This window comes from Manis javanica, chromosome 14 (genome assembly GCF_040802235.1).
Source record: "Manis javanica isolate MJ-LG chromosome 14, MJ_LKY, whole genome shotgun sequence".
Taxonomy (NCBI): domain Eukaryota; kingdom Metazoa; phylum Chordata; class Mammalia; order Pholidota; family Manidae; genus Manis; species Manis javanica.
In genome coordinates this window covers 91,545,694-91,568,036 of record NC_133169.1, presented here as the reverse complement: position 1 = coordinate 91,568,036, position 22,343 = coordinate 91,545,694, and the positions used below count along the sequence as shown (strand labels likewise).

At 49.9% G+C, this 22,343-nt stretch overlaps 1 protein-coding gene and 1 long non-coding RNA gene across 5 annotated transcripts in view; one reads left to right on the top strand and one right to left on the bottom strand.

The window, feature by feature from the left end:
- Positions 1–971: 971 nt before the first annotated feature.
- The window catches only part of SH3RF2 (SH3 domain containing ring finger 2), a 101,684-nt gene continuing 80,312 nt past the window's right edge, over positions 972–22,343 (bottom strand). For all 4 annotated transcript variants that reach the window (XM_017658689.3, XM_073221913.1, XM_017658692.3 and 1 more), the window contains 5 exons: positions 15,364–15,455; positions 13,918–14,088; positions 7,404–7,609; positions 3,809–4,164; positions 972–2,082 (listed from right to left, as the gene is read on the bottom strand). In XM_017658689.3, coding sequence (XP_017514178.3) covers positions 1,807–2,082; positions 3,809–4,164; positions 7,404–7,609; positions 13,918–14,088; positions 15,364–15,455 — 1,101 coding nt within the window. In that variant the 3' untranslated portion in view covers positions 972–1,806. The remainder of the gene's footprint in view (positions 2,083–3,808; positions 4,165–7,403; positions 7,610–13,917; positions 14,089–15,363; positions 15,456–22,343) is intronic.
- On the top strand, positions 4,472–10,147 carry LOC140846234 (uncharacterized). Its single transcript, XR_012125205.1, has 3 exons — positions 4,472–4,630; positions 9,492–9,575; positions 10,019–10,147. It is a non-coding gene; the product is annotated as an uncharacterized lncRNA (long non-coding RNA).

Below are 22,343 nucleotides of genomic sequence, written 5' to 3'. Positions count from 1 at the left end.
AGATTGCTAACATTGCTGAACTCACTATGAGTGCTTTTTTGGGTAAAGAAGGGTGTGGGTGCTCACATTTCGACGAATCGTACAGTGCCTCCCTAGCCTTGTGACTTTTCCCCATTTCTCCATCAGGATGATTATATGCAGCCCATAAGGCATGGAGTTGGCATGACGACATTGTGGAGCAGACCAGTGACTCCCAGAAACATCAGACCACGCTGCCAGGTGGGCCCCGCCAATGCCTTGGTCTGACACATGTGCCCTATTGTGTGGCAGGATTATGGTTTTGCTTTTGCTTCAAGGTCTGGAAAAATCTGGACAATTCAGTTTGCCAAGTGTCTGACGGGGTGTGTAAACAATGCATGTCTTTAATCCCAGGATTTCAAAACTGTCCAGGGAAAAGGTCTAATTAGACCTGCCCCCTCCCTTTTTTTTTGTCTTTAATGACAATCGGCCTTAGTGGTAAACAGTATTTATGGACTAAAGTGCCCACGCTGATGGGCATACGATAAATGTTAACTTGCAGCAGTTGAGTTTAATGAGAATTAACGGGCTCTCCCTGAGCACTGCCTTGCTCTTGGGGATGCTTCTCACCCTCTTCGCGGGCCCTGCTGAAGGGTCGCTGCCGCTCCAGCCCCCCCTCCGTGGGCTCATCTAGTCTGCGGACTCTGCCCTTCTGTTCCCACTCGTCTGAATCTAAGTGCCTCTCTGCCCCTTTCCTCTGCTTCCCAGCCACTTTCCGTACTCCTCTTTTTCTTCTCCTTCCTCTGACCACCTCCCCTTTTTCTCTGCTACGTATTTTCTTCACCTCCCCTCCCCCCTTTCCATTCCAGCCTTGTCCGTCCAGTGCCTCCCCAGCACCTTTCCTCTGCAAAGCGCCCACCCCAGCCTCGACTAGCATTTCCCACGGACACTGCTGCCTTATCCTGGGGAAACAGCTTGTCTGCTGCAAATGAGAAGAAACCAGAGCAAGTAAAGAATGTTGCAATGCAAACAGAATATATATCTAAAGTCAAACCCCTTACAAAGTTGTTTTCAAGCGTCTCGTGTTTTCTTGGGGAAGTCAGACCAAAGCCAGAATGAATGCATGGCCTGTAACACTATATAGGACCCTGTTCACAGCTACCTGCTTCCTGTTTATCCCATGTATAGCATTACATGTGGGGAAACAGATCGAGAAGCTTAAAGTATGATAATAGGTAGCATTCTCTCTGACATTCTTGTTTGGAACAAACCCAGGGAGCTGACTCCCTTTGGTTTTAGAGGGTTCTCGGAATGTCCAAGATGCCCATTGTGTGCCTGTTCCAGGCATGGAGTCAGGAGTATGACTCCTTTGCAGTCAGGACTATGACTCGGTGGAGGGGAACAGACACGGTGCCCACTAAGCCCCAGAAGATGGCAGAAGCGGTTCTGATGCTTAAAAACATGGTGATGAGATCAAAGAAGTGACGCCCACATTCCCACTATTGTGACACCTCTGGCGGAAGCCCTGTTAGGACACTGTAGAAATTCTACACAGAACACAGGGTGACAGGCCTCAGACTGTGCTGGGGAGCAGGGCGGGCAGGGTGGTCTCCTGCTCTCTGGTCTGAGCAGTGGCTTTGCTGCCCTGAATCCTCATGTTGGGAGACACCCAATCCATCCTCTCACCCAGGGGAGGAACCTCTTCTCCCACCTTTCCTTTCCTGGAGATAAACAGGTCACAAGGACCCATGCTCAAGTCCCCAGAGAATGGCAGGACGCCTTCCGTGGAGGAGACTGTATTTAAATGCAATTCATCTCTTTGGGGTCGAGGAAAAGCCACCCATAGATTCATTTGCTGGGAAACATGGTCTGTGTGGCTAAGGCAGTGGACACTGGGGTCAGGGTCTTGCCAAAAGCTGGCTTCCTCCGGAGGTCTGTCTGCTGTCCGGAGTGGCAGCCACTTCGGTGGGCGAATAGGACAGTCATCTCTGGCTCCAAGGGGGACGCTTCAGGCGGGGACCCCTTAGGGGTAGCTGGCTGTTCAGGCTTTCCAGAGGTGGGGTGGGAGGTGTAATGCTTGGCAGGAGGAGGGCTGTAATTCTGAAATCTCACAGTTTTGACTTGCTGCAAGAGAAAGGAGAGTAGACAGACACAGGTGAGGTTGGGAGACAGGCCATTTCCCCTGGGACTTAGGTCTTGCTGCTTCTCAACCCTTGTTCCTACTTGAGAGGCCTCAGTTTTATGTTCATTCAGCGAATACCTGTGTCTGCCATGTATGTCTGCTATGCATCATGTCCTATGTTAGGTGCTGCAAATCCAAGAGTGAACAAAACCGTCCTGACAGGCAGACGAGTATAAGAAGCGCTGTGGTGGGGGAGGTGTAGGGTGCTAAGGGGACACAGAGGAGTATCGGACTGACAGCTGGAATGGGCCTGTTTAGGAAGGCTTCTTAGAGGCAAAGCTGTTTAAATTGACAACTGAAGAATTAGTAGGAATTCACTAGAAGAAATGGGCGAGGCAGCAACTGGGAAAAGAGGGTATGATCCCTTCCGGGAAGTACCAGAAGTTCACCATCCCACAATCCTCTCTGCCTACCATTAAGGCTGATCTCAAGGCCTCTCTCTTCATCGATCTCCCCTGCTGACTCCGTCTAGAGTTCCTAACTTATGTAACTTACAAGAGGGAGGGGAGGATGTTGGGCAAAGAGGAGACCGTGTCTCCCATAGAAAGGGGGCTGTTCATCAGACCCAGCCAGCATCAGACCCGGAATGGGGTACAGGCCTCAGTGTGTCAGATCTGCAATTTCTTAAAAAGGATATATGAAATGCTGATTTTTATATGCAACTTTCCATTTTCTATGTGTTGCCAGCTAACTTAAACTCTCAAAGTTTCTGTAGACTACATTCAACTAACAGATGTCCAGTTTGTAAACTCTGCTCTTAGGACTTATAAGTTATATAAGTTAGGAACTCTCTAGACAGAGTCAGCAGGTGGTTAGCTTTCACTGAATGCTTAACAAGGGAGGAAACCTATCATCTTGCCATTTGGAGGGGATGGATGATTTGTGGTGGTGATGGGGGCAGTGGTGGTGGGGGCGGTGATGGTGGTGATGGTAACGGTGGAAATGGTGGTGGTGGTGGTAACTGTGGGGATGGTGGTGGTGGTGATGATTGTGGTGAGTGACGTTTAATAAACTAAAAGATGACAGTCACCTAATTTTCTTAATGTCACCTCTTCTGTTCCACCGTTCCTCCTTCCTCATGGACATTATTGAGAACATAAGGCTCATAAAATTTCCTGTCTTTTAGTGGGAAGGGCCTTGAACTAGAAATTAATGGGTCACAGTAACACTTGTTGGAGTCGTTATAACTCAGGGTGACCTTGATAAATCACTTAAATTTTCCTGTCTCAGCTGCCTTTTCTATACTACAAACAATTTAGTATCAAGCCCTATGTAGGCACTTTATATGTTTGATCTTATTTAATTTCCACTCCAATCCTGAGACTGTTACTCTTTTTGCTGTTTTACAGGTCAGACAAATGAGAGTCTCAGACGGAAGTCGCCAGACAGTGAGCAGCAGAGCTGGAATTCAAACCGGGGTCTGTCTGCTGGCAAAGCCGTGATCCTGCCAAGCCACCCTGGGCCTCGGAAGGAGCACGTGAGAAACATTCGGGAGACATCCGGGGGATGTGGTATGTGTGTGCGGAGGGGCCTGCGGGGGGCTCTGTGTGAGGCTCCTTTGGGGCCGTGTTTTGATTCCTTGGCCACTGACGCTGCCATCTCAGGGGCTGTGACAGTGCAGGGGCAGGGGCCTGAAGGGGCAGCCCCCTAATGTCAACTCACTCCTACCTTTTCGGTGCCATTTCTCGAGTTTTCTGGTTTCACCAGGATCGAAGGTGGGGCGGACGCAGGTGGTTTTGGTAGAGGCTCACTCTTAGGGGGGTTTTCCTTGCCTTCCATGATGAGGGAGTTGGCTGCTGAGTGGGTCCTGGCGTTGCCACCCCTGCCGGCGCGTGGGAGGGTGGGCTCCCCGGTGGGCGCGGGCTTGGGGCCCCTCTCGGCCACGGCCGCTGAAGGTGCGGTGGGGATGCTCTGGGGCTGGTACGATTGGAACTGCTGAGGCCGGACGACCACGGTGGGGCTGCGCCCGAGGGAGGCCGCAAGGGTGGGGGCCTCCGACTGGACGGCTCTCTGCAGGGATCCGTCTGGGAAATTACATGACAGAGACATCAGCACCGGGGCGGCGGACCGCAGGGAGGCGGGGCCTGGGTAAGCCCTGCGCCCTGGTATCTCGGAGTGGCCGAGCGCTTTCCCCCTTCGGCTGTGCTCACACTCCCGGGGGCTTTCACGGGTGACCTTGTGCTTTTTTCAGCGCTGCTTGCTGGTGCTGGCAGCAAACTAACCGGCTGGTTGCATGCCTGCCGGGGTGCTGTCGGGAGGCGCATTGCTTCCGTTTGCCTGCTTGCTCTCTCGCTCGCTCACACGTGCACACACGTGCTCCCACTCTCTCCGTCCAGGCCTCTGAGGGGGAAAGTGAAGCAGAGAGGCCTGAAGAGACAGCTTCACAGCGAGAGGCATAGAGACATGCAGACCGAAGAGGAAGCGAAAGACAGAGACAGGTGGAAGGAGACAGCAGGACCCGAGAAACACAAGAGAGAGTCACCTGAGAGGGTGAGGGGAAGCGACAGAGGACGGGCAGAGGCGGGGAGACGACGCTGACCGGCTTCTTGCAGATTCTAACACAAGCTTTCGGCATGTGGTGGGGGCTGGCTTTGTGTCCCGGGGGCTGCTGGGGGGGGGTGCAATAAAGGGAGAGCGTGCGTGCGGACGGCACACCGGGCGGAAGCCAGCTGGGGGGTCATTCCAGAGCTGCGGCTGGGCGTGGGGGAGCTTTTCCGAGTCCCATGGCCCGAGTTCGGGAATGAGACTGACAGGGCGTCTGGGACAAGTCAGTCACACCCCTTCCCTGCACCTCGGCCCCTCTTGAGTCAAACGGCTGCTGCGGGGCTCACATTCCATGATGGGTGCAGAGTGTGAGAACTGTGCCTGGAAGATAGGAAGTGCCCATCTTTTCGTCCGCCGTCATGATTCTGGGTGAAGGAGAGGGAATGCTAATGCTGCCGGTCCAGGGGCCTGGCTTTGCCCCTTCCCTGGGCTCATTCCTTGGTGTCGCTAACCGAGCTGGTCGTCCCTCAGCAAAAGGGAGCCACTCCGTCTCCTCAATTCTCCGGAAGGTAGGAGGTCCCCATCCCTGGGGCACAGGTCCTAGAGGTGACCAAGGGAATGATTGGGAGCTCACTGCACTCTGGGGGGAGACGGGAGAGAGGCCTTGAGGAGCACGGTGGGCTTCTTCCTGTAAGGGTCTCCCAGCACTTAGGGAGCCCCAGGTGATGCCCCGTCAGAAATGTTCACCCTTCGTGGCTCCCTCCCTGGACACGTGTGTGAACTGAGGTCATTTCTGTGCCGCACAGAGGCCTGAGCCAAGGCCTCGTTCCGTGTTAAGCCTGCTGCGGACACGGGAAGCAGGATGCTCACCAAACCCAGTTGGTGTTCTCGGCTGCTGTGAGCGAGCCTGTCGCCATTTACACAAGCCTGACCTTTCAATGCAGACATTTATTTTTCCACTGACAGCCCTGTGAGGTGCATACAGTCCATTCTCCTGTCATTTCTCTTTTCTTTAGGGAGATTGATAGCTTGGCCAGCCTCTCCTTGGCTTAAGAGAGAAAGAGAAAGCCTCTGGGACCGGAGAAAGTCAAAGCATCACTGGGCAGCCATGTCCTTGGGCTCCCAGAAATGTGTGAAAAATCAGTTTATGCCTTATCTATTTATCTTGTCAGTTTCTATTTTCCAAGAGATTTAATGCCTTCTTATTACATGTGCATACACTGCAAGCAGTCAAAACTCCCAGCCAATTAGGACCTATGCAAAGGGAAGAGGGGGTGTGAGAAAGGAAGTGTAGCAATTGCCAATGGGGGCACTTCTCCTCATTTCGGATGTGGTCCCAGCTGGGTGTGAACATCTCAACCCTCAGGGAGTTCACCCCAGAGGGTGGACCAGAGATGATCTGTTTCTCTGTAGCAGCAATGATAATATTGATAAAATAACACTATAAAATAGCTAATATTTCTCAAGAGCTTATTATGTGTCAGGCACTGTGCCATCAGTTTTACATGGATTATTTTATTAAATCCACACGATAACCCTGAGGAGCTAGGTACTGTTTTTATCTCCATTTTATAATGAGGAAACTGAAGACTGAAGAGGGCAGCGTCTGACCCAAGGCTGTTGTGGTGGGCTTGCTTAGCGTGTGCGTGTGCATGTGGAGGGGGCAGGTGGGGGACCATCCAGAGGGCAGCAGAGGGAGGCGCCGTCAGGTGGAAATAAGAGGCAGGAGTAGCGGGACCGGAGGCCAAGCAGGCGATCGGGTGAGAGCCCCGGGGGAGGGTGGGGCAAAGATTCTCGCTTTAGTTTTCTTGAGACATTTTCCTGGGTTGCATATTGCCCCACATGTCACTTTTGCTCAGACAAGTCATACTGTGTTTTCACATTTTATCATTTTTTTAACATAGTAAGAGAGATTGCAGAGCCCAGTTTAAATCAGGGATGTGGAGGAAATCACATTTCCTTTGCTTGGTGCACTGTCTTCTTGTAGAGTGGTGCACAGACAGAGAGCCTTGAAAGTTTGGAAGAACAATGGATTTCAAACACTTTTTTAAAACCTCTGAAAATGAAGTCTTATGTAGCAGTTCAATATGTTAGGAGATAAAAGCTCGAAAGCTTGCTTTTAAGATAAAGGATCTACATTGTTGCCACGTATGCAATGTGGATGTTATACAGATAAAAGCAAGGTGCAGAACAATGTAGTGAGTCTGGTTACAAGGTACCAGATGTATGCACGGAAGAGAACCTGGGACTGGGGATCAAGTATATGAAGGAGAACTACTTTTGCCTTTTGTAGAATATAATTTTTTTTTACCTTGTGCATATATTAATTAAATAATAAAGTAGGACCGGGATTCAGGGTTTCTTAGCATTGATCCCTTGACCCTCTTTCCCTCCTCCCCCCAGACTTTCCTTGTTTCCTTTTTGGCACCCTTGGGGTTCCCTGGAGCTAGTTTGAGTAGCACTGACCCAGCAAGTGTTTTGGCTTTCTGTCTTAATATGAGCCAGCATCCACCTTGGCTGTGTTCACATTACATGTTGTCACTCAGGGCTGCTGTCATCCCCGCCATGCAATGTTTATGCAGGATGTGACCAAGGGCAGTGACCTCAAGTTGACCTGGTTTTATCCAATAAAACTACTCAGTATTTGGAATTGAAGGTGCCCTTCAGAGATGCTTGTGCTAAACCCAAGATCCTGTTTTTGCATAAAGTCCTCTGTCTACCCCAGAGTCACACGCCCCACCACTTAGCTCGAGGCACCCGCCTGTCTGCTGCCACTTACTCTTTCTCGTGCTGCTGCGCCCTTTGCGCAGAGAGCCTTGTCCGGGCGTCGTGACGGCAGCCGTGGGCACAAACACCGACCTGAAGGGACGGCTTTGCCGGGGGTCACCTTCCGAAACGCTGCTTTGGGAGGACACAGAGGAGGTGGACACCATCCATGTGGCGTCAGGACCAGGGCTCCGGGGATCTGGAAAACTGGATGTCTTTCTGGTTGTGGGAAATGTTTTTCAACGAGAAAAAATAGAGAAATGAAATGTTCAGTCAAGGCTCCTATTTAAGAAACCTGTCAGCTCCTAACTGTGCACCGCATGTGCCCCTCACCCTCCTCCTCTGTGCGCACACCGCTCAGCCCCGGGGGCCTCGCCCCCTGCATGTGGTGGCTGCGTGGGTGCGCTGTGGGCGAGGAGGGCCTCCTGCTGAGGCCCTGTTGGGACCAGAAGGCTTGAATCCCATCCTCTTTCACCCCACATCCCTTCAGCCCGTGAGGTCAGAGCACAAGGTCTTGTATGTGTTCAACTCGCTTTGCAGTGTCCACTCAGTGACTTTTCCACTAGATTCTAAACTCTCTGAAGGCAGAGGTTTTATATGACTTATTTTACACCCTCCGTGTTCTGCGTATATTGTTCATCAGTGAATGCTTGTTGAATGACTGCCGTAATGCCTTCTGCCCTGCTGCCAGTCACTTTGGCTGACGTTGAGCACTTCCTGCAGGCTGGCACTGGCCAAGTGCTTTGCCCGCATCGTCTCACGGGTTCTTCACAGCAGCCTACAGAGGGAGGTACTTTCACTGCCACCATTCTGTAGATGAAAAATGGACATCCAGCTACTTGCCCAGGCAGGTACTGAATCTGAGATGTGAACCCAGGTCGGCGCTGGCCCTCTGCCGCACCACTGCCTGACCACTGAGTGCGCCACCCCTGGCTCACCGGGGCACTCGCACTTGGTAGCAGGGTAACCCCTGCCTCCTGCTCGAAAGAAATGGACTCAAGCAGCAGGTAGGCCCTGCACATGCCTCCGTGAGACCCCGGCTCATCAGCCTGGGCCTCTGGCTTTGAGGAGAGTATTGAAGTTTGGTGAAACAGCTCTCTTCTTGTCCATTGTGTCCTGCCTGCGAGCCCCGCAGAGAATGGCCGTCATTTCACACACCCTTCCTGCTCTTTTGCCAATCCTGCCCCAAGGTCACCACTGCTGCTGCGCAGTCCACCACTCAGCTTGTCCACTCTGCTGAGTGAATAGCCTCTGCTGACTCCCTGGGAATAACCGGCCCCCCCCAAGGCCCCGGCGGCACGGCGACGCCTCCCTCGTGCTCTCCTTCCTGTCAGCCCCTTCAGGACTCTCTGTAGGTCATTTCCTCTTATTTCCCCTCTTTCTCCTTTCCTTCTTTCTTTTGCTTAGAAAAAGTGATATGTAGCTTAATAGCAAGCCAGCTACAGTTGTACAAAGATGGGTAGGGCATCATTTAGCACAGCCAGCTCTGCCCGAGAAGCATACGTAGCCAGATGTCCTCAGAAGTGATGTTTGCAGCAAGGGGGCTTGAATCCATAGCTGTCAGCTTGCCCCTTGTGCCTGGTGATGTGGTTGGTGAAGGGGAGTGGGCCGTCCACCAGAAGGAGCTCAGACTGTATTCCGGTTCTGGGGATGAGGGCTGGGGGCAGGAGGAAATCCCCAGCACCGGCTCCCTTGGCAGAAGGCAGTGTCTGCCTGCCTTGTGAACAGAGGCCTCGACGTGCTAGATGCGGCAGAGTGGACTGGCAGTAGGAAAGATGGGCTCCAGAATTAGTTCCAGCAGAGGCAGCAAGGACAGGCACAGCTAATTAGGCCCATGCCAGCCTTATTCCACCAGGCCCTCCTTTGAATGATTGTTTAGAGACCAAGGCGTGACCTCATTTATCTGAGCCCAGCACTAGGCTGAATTCCAGAAACTCCTAAATCCCAAGACCCCCATCCAATACCGAGTCCATGTCTTTTGGCAAAAAGCTCAGCACTTACCTAGCACTTTCTTCTAACATCAAAGCACTTTGCTAACCTATATTAATTAATCCCCATGACACCCGCCTGACCTGCAGACATTAAGATCCTTGTTTTTCAGATGGAGAGATGGAAAGACATTCTGGGTTGTGGTGGAAGAAGGGCAGATGGCTTCTGATTCGCTCCACTGCGCTGCTGTGGATGTGTAGGTCCCTGTGGCCTTTTCTATCTGTGACCTGAGCCTGAAGAACCCCGGCATCTGAAAGGGGTATTAGGGCAGCGCTGTTGTAATCCCCACATAGCCTCCCGGGGAGGGAAGCTGGACCCTGGCGGACCCAGTTCCCTGTAGAAAGTTAAAGGAAAACGAGCGGCGGCCCGTGTGTCACTTTTCTCCTCCGTAAGGCACTGGGGGGGGTGGCACATGTGTCCCATGAAGGCTGCGAGAAAGAGAAATATCCCGGCCAACCGGGCAGAAGGGAATTCATAGGGAGGCCAGGAGGGCATAGAAAGGGCTCGGAAGCAGGATCCAAGGGAGGCTGCAGGGGCCCGGCAGCAGGAACCCGAGGTGAGCGAGGCGGGTCGGGCGCTGGTGTGTTCTCGCCACAGGTGGCCGTCAGCTGTGCCCGCATTCCTCCCTCCCACGTGCAGGCTGCTGAGCCCCGGGGGAGGGTCAGGCCGGTGCCTGCCCCTTGGCTGCGGTGATGCGTTGAGGAGGGGCAGGAGGAAGACCTGGTTTCTTCAGGCTCTGAAGATGGAGGAAACGGCCTCTCGAGACTGTGCGTGGAGGCGGAGACCCCAAGGGACGCTGGCGCTGCTGAGAAGGGGTTTGGATGAAGACGTGACCTGTGTTCTGGGCATCCTGAGCCATCGGGAGCCCCTGGGGCTGGGGAAGCGTGTCGTGGTGACGGACATCTGGCTGCGGTCAACACAGCTGGACAGTTTGGCCTCACCATGCGGCACCGAAGGCTGGAGCCCTGGGTGAGCACAGCAGCCTCCTCCTCTCTCAGTGATTAAGAGGCTCACTTGCTGGATCTTAAACCCAAGCGCTTTTGGTCAACTCTGGTCTATCTGTAGTTAATCCTGACACTCTGGCTGGCGCGGCTCATCAGGGGATGGTACTGGAAGAGCAAACGTTCAGATGTGCAGGGGCACCTCACGCCTTGGCACCCTGGCTGTTTTATTAAAGACCATACTCTGGGGGTTGGGGGCAGTGCATCAGTGCAAACAGAGCACTAAGACGGGGAAAACCTCATGCACACACAGCTCAGGGGCACAGAGGGCCCTGCAGCTCAGTCCTAGGAGGACCTGCAGAAGCAGTAGGAATTCAGCTGACAAGGACACCCTCATTCCACCCCGAGATGCAGGAGGAGCCAAAGTGCCCATGGAAAGCCTGGTTACGAGCAAGAATGAGCTGCTGCCAGAGACACCCACTGGCCATGTGCCACCCGTGTCCCACATCAGTGGGGATAGAGACTTTCTCTGCGTGTGGGGGCCCATCAAGGAAAACACACACATACAGAAAGCACCGATCCTGTCACCTAACAGCCCTCGCGAGAATATACTCAGGGGCTCATTAGAAATGCTGGTTCCTAGAAATAAAAACACCCATTAGCATAAGTAGCACCTCAATATACGCATGAATCCAGGTTTCTGTGAGCTGGGGGCAGGCTCGGTGGCACCCTGAAACTCCACCCGTTGTCTGACCTGCAGCCACCTCGGAGTGGCTAAGTCTGGGTGCTCACGACCTGCAGGAGGACACGATACATCCACCCAGGAGAAGAGCCGAGGAGGGAGGGAAAAGGCGGAGCCGTGAAACCTGCTGGCAGGGAATCCTAGGCACATGCTCATTAGGGGGACCCTGTGTCTGATTTCCCAGCAGCGTCTCAGGTTACACCTGCCCTCCTGGGGTGTGAAGAGTGCCCTTGGATCTCAAAGGCGTTTTAGTTTGGATGACACATTGTACAGCCACTCCCATTCCAAGGGTTCTTTCATAGACTAACCAGGTCTCTGGGCTAAGGCCTGAGGCAGAGACAGATGCCCTCACAGTAGGCATGGGCACCAGGAAATTCATGTTAGATCCCACGGAACAAACTTGGTGATTTAGAGCAGGTGTCCGTGTTGCTCCTCATTGTCACTTCTGGCCGTTCTCCCACCCTCCTCAGTACTTCCCAGCTTCCACTCGTACTGTCAGCCTCCACTACCCACACCTCCCTTGCTGATGCCATCATTTCCCCTCCAGGTCTCTCCCTCATTCCTTGATGATTTTAGCTCCTGCCTCACTGTCATTCTCTCCAGATCCTACGCTGATGATGTCACCTCGTCTTAGGGCTTTAAATCCCACCTCAAGCCTGGACCTCTTTCTTAAATGCTGGACTTGTATACTCAACTGTTGACCAGCATTCTTACCAGGATTACTAGTAGGCATCGGAGACTTCATCTGCTGCCAACTAAGCTTTTGCTTTCACTGCACATCTCAAAACCCATTCATCTTTGCATTTTACCTCTCTCTCAGTGAAGCGCGACTCCATCTCTCAGTGATTTAGGACAAAAAACTAGGACTCACTGTGAATCCTCTATTCTTTCGCACCTTTATTTGATTTGTCAGAAAATACTGTTGTCTCTACCGTCAGAGTGTATCCTGCATCTGACACTTCTCCCTACTTCCACGTCTAACGCCTCAGCTCGATTCACCATCCCCTCTCCCCTGCGATGATTGCAGTATCTTCTTAGTCTCTCCATTTCCACAGTTTCCTGTCTACAGTTTATTCCCAACCCAGTAATTAGAAGGATTTGGTTAAAATGTGAGTTAGATCATGTCATTCTTCTCAAAACCCCTGCAGTAGGGTTCAAGCCAATTTCCTCATTATGATGTAGGAATTCCGAATGATCTGGCCCCACTCGTACCTCACTTCGTACTAACTCCCTCTCTCTTGCGCTGATGCAGCTCTTGGTGCCTTCACACCAGGCACACTCCTACCTCAGGGCCTTTGTACTTGCTGTTCCGTTGGCCTGGAATGCACCTCATTTCCTTCATTCCTCCTTTTTACTTCTCAGTAAGGCCATCCTTCACCAACCTATTAAAATTTTAATTGCTGCCACACAAATTCTCTCCCCCTTCCTGATTTTTCTTCTTAGTTCTTATTGTTAACATACCATATATATTGTTTACCTACCCCGTCTCACAGAATGTATGCTCCAGTGGGCAGGGATTTTGTGTATTTTGTTCACTGATGTTTCTCCAGGGTCTAGAGAGGTGCCTGCACATAGTGCTTCGTAAATATCGAGGGTCGAATAAATCTTTAAAGCATCAGTTATGGATACCCTTAGTTTGTCTTTGGAGATTTTGCAACTTTCTAACAATTTCCAAGAACCTTCTATTGAAGGGAATAACTATGATCTTTTACTCCACCTTTCCGCCATGTGAAGAAATCTTTTTATGTACACCCGGATCTGTGGGAACCCAGATCTGTGGGAGCTCTTCCTAGAAATGAGGCCCTCCACCTCAGCAGCTAGCCTGACTGGAAAAACCCGTGGGTTACAAAGTGCAGCTTTTTATTGAACCAAAACCTTCTTTTATCCACTGGTTCGCTGTCGCCCCCACCTCTTCCACAGAATAAATCTATTTCCTGGTCTAAACAGACTGTTAGGTCCCTCTGACCCTTCATTTTCCGTAGCATAAACAACCGTGATTTCTTATCGGTTCCTCCCGCGTTGTAGTTTTCTGTCTCCTCACCGTCCTGGCCGCCCTCCTCCAGGCACAGGCCCCACCTTCACGAAGGTCCTCCAGACATACCCCATGGAAGACAACGGGGGTGGGGTTTCCCTGCAGTTGTCACTCTCTCGTAGGTCACAGAGACAGTGTTTGATGTGTGGGGCTTCCTCACTGCCTCGCACGGGCTTTGCCTGTGCTGATGGCGGTGGAGGAAGGGGTCATGGATAGTTCTGGGGTGTGTGTGCATTTGTGGCAATGGCATGAGGCGGCCAGACAGACTGTGCGCCAGTGAAGTTAATGGGTGTGCCAGAGGTGGGGAAGGCTGGGAAGAGCTGTTGGGGGTGAAGACAGCACTGGCCCAGGCCTGGGTGTCCAGGGGGCGGCCCTCCACGCGGGAACTCCGCCTCCCGTCTAGCATCCCGGGGAGTTTCCCGATGGGCTCGGATCATTTCCCCAGAATGCCACTAGATGGAGTGTTGGGGTACAGGATGTGAAGGGGGATTTTTGGGGGTTGTGCAGTAGAAAACCCATAATCTAGTTCTTAAGCAGACTTTTTAAGTCTGTATCACATTTTTTCCTCATCTGCAAAATAGTATCTGCCTTACAGGATTCTTGGGCATAACCAATGAGTTGAAGGAAGTGGAAGTGTTTGTAAAATGTAAAAAAGAAACTTTTTTGCTATTAAAAAAAGAAATGGAGTGTTACGGGGCACCAGGGTGAAAGCTGTTTCTTGGCCCAAACTCTGAAAGAGCACCAAGTCCTCCCTAATTCAGCCCACAGGTAGCCCCCGCTGGAATAACCCAACTTCCAGTACCTGGGAATGGAGGGCACGTACCTGAAAATGGGGATGACACAGTTTTTGGGGAAGATGCCGATGCGCCCAGTGAGCAAGGACACGCCCCTGAGCCAGCCGTCCTGGCACTTCCCCAGGACCCTGACGCCTTCTCCCTTCTGCAGCACCAGCTCGTCGGGTCCTTGGGCCAAGTAGGAGTGCAGGGCTACAAACCTGGGGAGACACGGGGAACAAGTGAAGGCGGAAGGTGAGCGTGCCCAGGGGACGTGTGGAATTGGGGAGGGTAGAGGGGACGGAATCTCAGTGCCCATGCGCTAGGGGATCAGCAATAACAACCTTTTGAGAATTGCAACCTCAGTATGTAAGGCGCAAGGGAGTGGTAGAACCGGGCAGAGGTAACAGTGGGGCCCCCAGACCCGAGTCCTGCCATCTCTCCCCTCTTCCACAGAGTGACACATGGTTGCAAGTCACTGTTTGGCTTCCTTGGCATTTTGACGGGGGGAACCTGGCCTAGAATCCAGAAAGGAGTTGGTGACCAGGAGTCAGTGGCAGAGCTGGGTCTCAGACCTAGATGGCTCTACCTGAGACTGCTGAGAATGTCACCCAGGAAGATGGTCACAGCCCGTAGGTTCAGGGAAATGAGAGGTCAGCACAGAAGCCCCTCTGATCCGTGACCTCTCCTGAGAGCAGGGACCCATTTGACCCTCAGGAATGGCCCGAGGAGCTGGCTTCATGTAGGCAGGAAAGTGGACATTGGAAAATGGGAGGCAGGTATCGATTTGGGTTTTGGCGCATAGTGGGGCACTTGCTGCAGGAGGGGATGGAGGGGGTGGGCTTGCAACAAGGCAGAAATGTCCTCAGTTTGAGCAGGGACTTGTCCGTCCGAAGTCCACCCAGGAATCAGGCAGGTAACCTTCAGGTCCGAGTACGGGGTGAAGACACCAGGGAACATGAGGCTGTGGAAGTGAGGATGCCCGAGTGAGGGCATCACAAACAAATGCACTCGGCTTGCCAGATTCAAGCCAGCAGTGTAGGGGCGCAGGCTGGACACTAGGGCCCTTCCAGGCTCTCAGGGCTGTGAGACTTTAGCGGGTTTTCCAAAGAGGCCAGGGGAGCCTCTCACCTGCAAGTTCCTTTCCCCTCTAAAGTGCTGTATTTACCTTTCGCCAATTACTAAAGCAACATCTATTCAGCAACATTCTGAGTGGAAAAGAGGACAACAGGGATTGCTGAACACCCAATCTCCTAGCGATGTTTTCCTATATAATCTTCCAGCCTCTTTCCACTTTTGCAGGACAATGAGCTAGGAGGTTGCAGTTTGGTGCTGTTTGTGTTTTTCACCGTCATTTCCTTTGCAGGCTGCAAGGGGTGCTCTTTTCTCTGTGGATGGGATGATTCGGGGGCGTGGTTAGTCCTGACGGCGGGGGGTTGGCAAAGCCAATTCCTGAGCGCCAGGACTGGGGGTGGAGGGCTGAGCTTCTTACTCACATGTTAGCCGAGAGGTGTTGCTGGGAGCCGGGCAGGCTGGCGATGGCCGGGGAGTGTCCTGGGGACGCAGGTGCGGGGTGGTACGTGCTGACCTGCACAGACAGGAAAGACAGCCAGGCAGAACCAGTGAGCACCCAAGCCAGGCCCTCAGCAGAGCACAGGAAGGCCTGGCACAGCTGAAAGCGAGAGCTGGGCCCCCCCGCCCATCCTCGTCTTCTCGGGGTTTGCGGCTGTGGGCAGGGTGGCTGGGGATGGGCTGTTTTATGCCACTGGGGTGGCACGCCAGGGGCACATGCTAGAAGACTGCTCAGATATGGCAGAGGACGAAGCCCCATCCAGTTTAGAGCCACCAGGCACTGTCAGGCTCCTGGAGGTGTCCCAGCACCTCCCGCCTGTCCCCAGGGTACACAAGTCCCTCTATGGAAACCAACTCTCAGAATGTGGTTTGGCCATTACTGTGAACTTAACACTGGCCAGGAGGTTTGGAGTGTTTTACCAGAATCAGCTGATTTAATCCTTATTAAGGTACTATTATCATCTCCATTTTGGGGTGAGAAACGAGGAGAAGAAAGGTCACCCAACTAGTATGAAACACGATTTTAAGCCGGGCAGTGTAGATGCCGAGCCCACACTCACTGGGGCTGACTAATGTTTTACCCAGTGACTTCTGAAGGGGAATCTGAATCCTGTTCACTTTTCCAGGATGAAAGAGGGAGAAATAATGCTAAAAGATCCTGGGAACTTGTCTGCTCTCCCAGGATCTTGCCTATTATCTAACATATTACCCTGCCATTTCCTCCTTGATATATATCACAGGCTCCCAGCCCCCACACCCACCCCAACTAGGCTGTACGTTCCATGACGGCAGGGGCCACGTGTGGTCGTCCATCAGAACGTTTCTTCTGTGCTCAGTGTGTACCAGCAGCTTAAAGAACAAATGAATGAATGGAAAGGTCTTCCTTCCCAATACACCAAGGACCAGTGAGACCTCAACCATGTCCACGTCATCCCGGGTACACACATCAGCCTGGCTTCAGTTCTCCACCCATACATGATGGTAACCATGCATGTGTGCCTCTTTAGGACCATGCTTTTGTGAGTATAAATACTGTTGTGCAATGCTTGGGCAGGTGTGAATGCTTTACTGAGTGCACATGTCTCTGGTTCTGTGTGTTAGCATGTGTGTTTGTTCAGGACCTATGACAATTACATGTCCATGTGTGATGGCATTGGTCTTTTGCATGTCTGATTATGCTCACACATATGGGTCTGTGGATTGATATGCATGTAAGCTGTGTGGGACCGTATATGAGGTTGTGATGTAATTGACTGTAGAGTTCTGTGTGCATGTATATGAACTCTAGAAGTGTGTGCAGGTAGGCACAACTATGTAGTTTTCGTAGTGTGTCTGGGTTGGTGATTGTCTAAATGTGTGTGCATAGGTTCTCAGACTTTGAGGTGTCCTTGAGGTTGTGTAGTATGCATATCACTCTGAGGATCCAGTTACAGGATCAGAAAACCATTCCAGTCAGATAATAACAAGTGTCAATGAGAATGAAAAATGGTGCAGCTGCTTTGGAAAATAGTCAGGCAGTTCCTCAAATGATAAGACACAGGCTTACCATACGACCCAGGTAAGTCCACGCCTAATACATGCTCAGGGGAAATGAAAACATAGAGCCACACCACAACTTGCCTGTGAGTGTTCACAGCAGCTTTATCCATAACAGCCAAAAGGTGGAAATGTCCATCGGCTGATGAATGGATAAACAAAATGTGCTATATCCACACGATGGAATATCATTCAGCCATAAAAGGAATAAAGTATTGATCCATACTAGAACAGCATAAGCCCTGACAACATTATGCTAAATGAAAGAAGCAGATGCAAAGACTACCTTACATAATTCCATTTGTATGAAATATCTAGAAGAAGGAAATCTACGGAGACAGAAAATAGATGAGTGGTTTCCAGGGGCTGGGGTCATAAAGGGATTCGGGGATGGTGGGTAAAGAGTTCAGGGTTTCTTCCGAGGTGATGAGCTGTAAAATCGTGGTGGTAATGGCTGCATGAATCTGTGGATATTTAAAAAAACCACTGAGTTGTATACCTTATACGGGTGAATTCTATGGCATTTGAATTATATCTCAATAAGCTCTCAAAAAATAACAGCAACATCCATAGTCACCCATCCCAGGCTCACTGACGCGGCACACAGTGTTCTGAGCTTTGCAATCAAACATTGCCACACCGGTTCCTTTATGCCAAGAAGAAAAGTTGCAGGCTTTGGGCTAGCCCGCTCCTTCCCTGTGATTGGGCAGGACACATCCCTGCTGGCCTGGGAGCTGTGTCAAGGGAGAGCCTTGTTATACGAATAGCTAAGCTTATGTTTGTGGAGAATGTTGGGCCACTGATTAAGCAGGGTGAACTTCACTGAACACCCATGGTTTTCCAATGGTATGTTTGAGTACAAAGCCCTTCCCTCCATAAACAGTATCAATCATGCAGGGAGGTGGAGGATGCCAGCATGCGTAGCACCCCTCCATCACACCCGGCTCGCTCGCTATTTATTTATTTATTTATTTATTTAATAACTATAGTGCCATTTATTATACTCCCCAAAAAACAAACAATAATTCCTTATCCAGTTCATTATTCAAGTTTGCAAGTGTTTCATAAATGTCATAATTTTTCAGTTTATTTGACTCGAGGTCCAGTTAAGATTAATGCATTGAGATCGGTTAATATATCTCTGAAGTCTCTCTCTTTTTTTTTTTTAGAGGGCCTCTCTCATATTTATTGATCAAATGGTTGTTAACAACAATAAAATTCTGTATAGGGGAGTCAATGCTCAATGCACAATCATTAATCCACCCCAAGCCTAATTCTCGTCAGTCTCCAATCTTCTGAAGCATAACGAACAAGTTCTTACATGGTGAACGAATTCTTACATAGTGAATAAGTTCTTGCATGGTGAACAGTACAAGGGCAGTCATCACAGAAACTTCCGGTTTTGATCACGCATTATGAACTATAAACAATCAGGTCAAATATGAATATTCATTTGATTTTTATACTTGATTTATATGTGGATACCACATTTCTCCCTTTATTGTTATTATTATTTTTATTTTTAATAAAATGCTGAAGTGGTAGGTAGATGCAAGATAAAGGTAGAAAACATAGTTTAGTGTTGTAAGAGAGCAATTGTAGATGATCAGGTGTGTGCCTGTAGACTATGTGCTAATCCGAGCTAGACAAGGGCAATAAAACATCCACAGATCCAGAAGATTTCTCTCAAAACGGGGGGTGAGGTTCTGAGCCTCACCTCTGTTGATCCCCAATTTCGCACCTGATGGCCCCCCTGCGACTGTGCCTGTCTTAGGTTGTTCCTCCCTTGAGGAATCTTACCCGTCTCTGGCTAACCAGTCATCTTCTGGGGCCATACAGGGAGATGTAAAGTTGGTAAGTGAGAGAGAAGCCATATTGTTTGAAAAGGTTAGCTTTTTACTTCTTTGCAGATTTATGCCCTGTGGCTTCTATGCCCAGCACTTGTCTTGAGGTATCTTTACCACTTGGAGGAATTATGATGTTCGGTAAATTTGGTATGAGGCACAAATTCTATTTAAGGGTTGTAATTAGGAAGGAAGAAGAAAAGCTATAGAGGTAGCAGATGGAAGAAAACATGGGAGGATTGATTATTTCTTTGTCATATCTTCTTGTAGAGTAACTTAAGCATGTATAGGTTTTAAACTACTAATTAAATTGTGCGCACACATTAACATAATAGGAATACAGTTACATAACCAAAGCAGATCTATAATTACCAGCCATCTCCAGTGAAGCCAAGAAAACCAGTTAGGCACCCTAGGCATTTGTGAAAATTTGTCTATGATATGATGGATATTGTCCAACTGTACTTGAACAGTCTGAGAGAAATCAGACAAATTAAAACAACCCATTCCTGGGAACTGTTCACATCCCATATGTTCTTTTAACAGTAGATAGTCTGTAGTTGTAAGATGTTGGAGCGCTGCAACTTGCACTTCTCCTAATTCTTGGTTGAGTTCCAACAGTATAGATCCAGTCAAATTTGTTGTTTTACTGAAAGCACAGGCCAGCTTAGATATTTCCTTCTTCATTCCAATGGCAAGTCCAGGAACCGGTGGGATGAATGCAGCTACAACTGCAGCATCGCCTGGATCTTTGTTGAGGTTTTTTGATGATCATCTTCTGGTATGACTCTTCCAGAGAGCGCTGATGTTGGAAGTTCTTCTTCATATCATATCTTAGTTCATTTTCTGGGTAGCCAAATTAGGCTTTGATCCTCTGTATAAACACAAACAGACCCTTTGCCCACACTTTGATATGCCCTTTATACCATTGTGTAGAACTCATTGGAGGTCACCACACAGGAACTGCATTTTTTTTTTTAAGAGAAAGGAATATTATCAGAAAAGTGTACCTCCATAGCCGATCATCTGACACCCTTTAAGTGATCAAAATTAAGGATATTTAAAGCATGCATTAATCATTGATTTACAGTTAGTTTTATCCTATCAAGGAGTAATCCCCCTTTTCTTTCTTTTTTTTTTCTTTTATATACACTTACATGAAGAATATTATGTTTACTAGGCTCTCCCCTATACCAGGTCCCCCCTATAAATCACTTTACAGTCACTGTCCATCAGCATAGCAAAATGTTGTAGAATCGCTACTTGTCCTCTCTGTGTTGTACAGCCCTCCCTCCCCTTTCTCCCACTCCCCACCCCCATGCATGCTAATCTTAATACCCCCCTTCTTCTTCCCCCCCCCTTATCCCTCCCTACCCACCCATCCTCCCCAGTCCCTTTCCCTTTGGTACCTGTTAGTCCATTTTTGGGTTCTGTGATTCCGCTGCTGTTTTGTTCCTTCAGTTTTTCCTTTGTTCTTACACTCCTCAGATGAGTGAAATCGTTTGGTATTTCTCTTTCTCTGTTTGGCTAATTTCACTGAGCATAATACCATCCAGGTCCATCCATGTTGCTGCAAATGGTAAGATTTGTCCTCTTCTTATGGCTGAGTAGTATTCCATTGTGTATATGTACCACATCTTTATCCATTCATCTACTGATGGATGTTTAGGTTGCTTCCAATTCTTGGCTATTGTAAATAGTGCTGCAATAAACATAGGGGTGCATCTGTCTTTCTCAAACTTGATTGCTGCTTTCTTAGGGTAAATTCCTAGGAGTGGAATTCCTGGGTCAAATGGTAAGTCTGTTTTGAGCATTTTGATGAACCTCCATACTGCTTTCCACAGTGGTTGAACTAATTTACATTCCCACCAGCAGTGTAGGAGGATTCCCCTTTCTCCACAGCCTCGCCAACATTTGTTGTTGTTTGTCTTTTGGATGGCAGCTATCCTTACTGGTGTGAGGTGATACCTCATTGTAGTTTTAATTTGCATTTCTCTGCTAATTAGCGATGTGCAGCATCTTTTCATGTGTCTGTTGGCCATCTGGATTTCTTTTTTGGAGAACTGTCTGTTCAGTTCCTCTGCCCATTTTTTAATTGGAGTATTTGTTTTTTATTTGTTGAGGTGTGTGAGCTCTTTATATATTTTGGACATCAAGCCTTTATCGGATCTGTCATTTACAAATATATTCTCCCATACTGTAGGGTTCCTTTTTGTTCTATGGATGGTGTCTTTTGCTGTACAGAAGCTTTTCAGCTTAATATAGTCCCACTTGTTCATTTTTGCTGTTGTTTTCCTTGCCTGGGGAGATATGTTCAAGAAGAGGTCACTCATGTTTATGTCTAAAAGGTTTTCGCCTATGTTTTTTTCTAAGAGTTTTATGGTTTCATGATTTACATTCAGGTCTCTGATCCATTTTGAATTTACTTCTGTGTATGTGGTTAGACAATGGTCCAGTTTCATTCTCCTACATGTAGCTGTCCAGTTTTGCCAGCGCCATCTGTTGAAGAGACTGTCATTTCGCCATTGTATGTCCATGGCTCCTTTATCAAATATTAATTGACCATATATGTTTGGGTTAATGTCTGGAGTCTCTAATCTGTTCCACTGGTCTGTGGCTATGTTCTTGTGCCAGTACCAAACTGTCTTGATTACTGTGGCTTTGTAGTAGAACGGCTCACTCTTTTTACTTGCCTAGGGCTGCACCTGCGGAGGGGGCCCTTCCTCCCGTTTGGAAGCTGCATTGGCCTGGACCGAAATCAGTGGGTTTGTGATGAGGTTCTTCCTGAAATGAAATGGGAACGGGGCCCGATTCTCAGGTTTTGAAGTGCCCTGGAGGAGCAGGGAGAGCATCAGTGGGAAAGGAGGGAGGGGGTGGACAAGGGAGAGAGGGGGACAGAGTCAGACCCTGGGACAGGACAATGTGGGAGGCTGAGAGAGCCGGAGGTGGGGAGAGGGAGGAAAGAGGAAAGGGGGGGCCAAACAGTGTCTGGTTAACAGGAAAATGCAAGTGGCTTTAGCCCGACCCAGCCCAAGCTCTGGAGTCGGTGGGGAAGGGGGTCGGGATGGCTCGAACAGCTGACAAGTGGCCCTCATGGCAAGCGGCCATTCAGGGCCTACCTGAACATGAGGGAAACCAAGAGTGGGAACCTATGGATCAAACAAGGGCTCAGTAAATAAGGTGGAAACAAAAATGAATGAATGGAGTGGTAGGAAAAGAGAGCAAGGAAGATGAAGGCAGAGAAGAACGAATCTTCAGGGAAGGGTGACAGATGGAATGACTGATGCAGACCAGTAGGGAGATGGTCAGCCTCTGAGGAAGCAGGTCTGTTCCTGCCCCAGATCCAGCCAACAGGCCACTGGCCTGTTCAGTTATGACCTCAGGTCCCCTGGCCGCGGTGGTTTGCGGGGCGGGATGTTAGGCCCTCCGGCACCGGTGCTGAGCAGGGCCTGAGAGAAGGTGTGTATTGGAGGGTAAGGGTGGGTATTTCTGCCATGACCTAAAAAACATGTTTTTCCTCTATT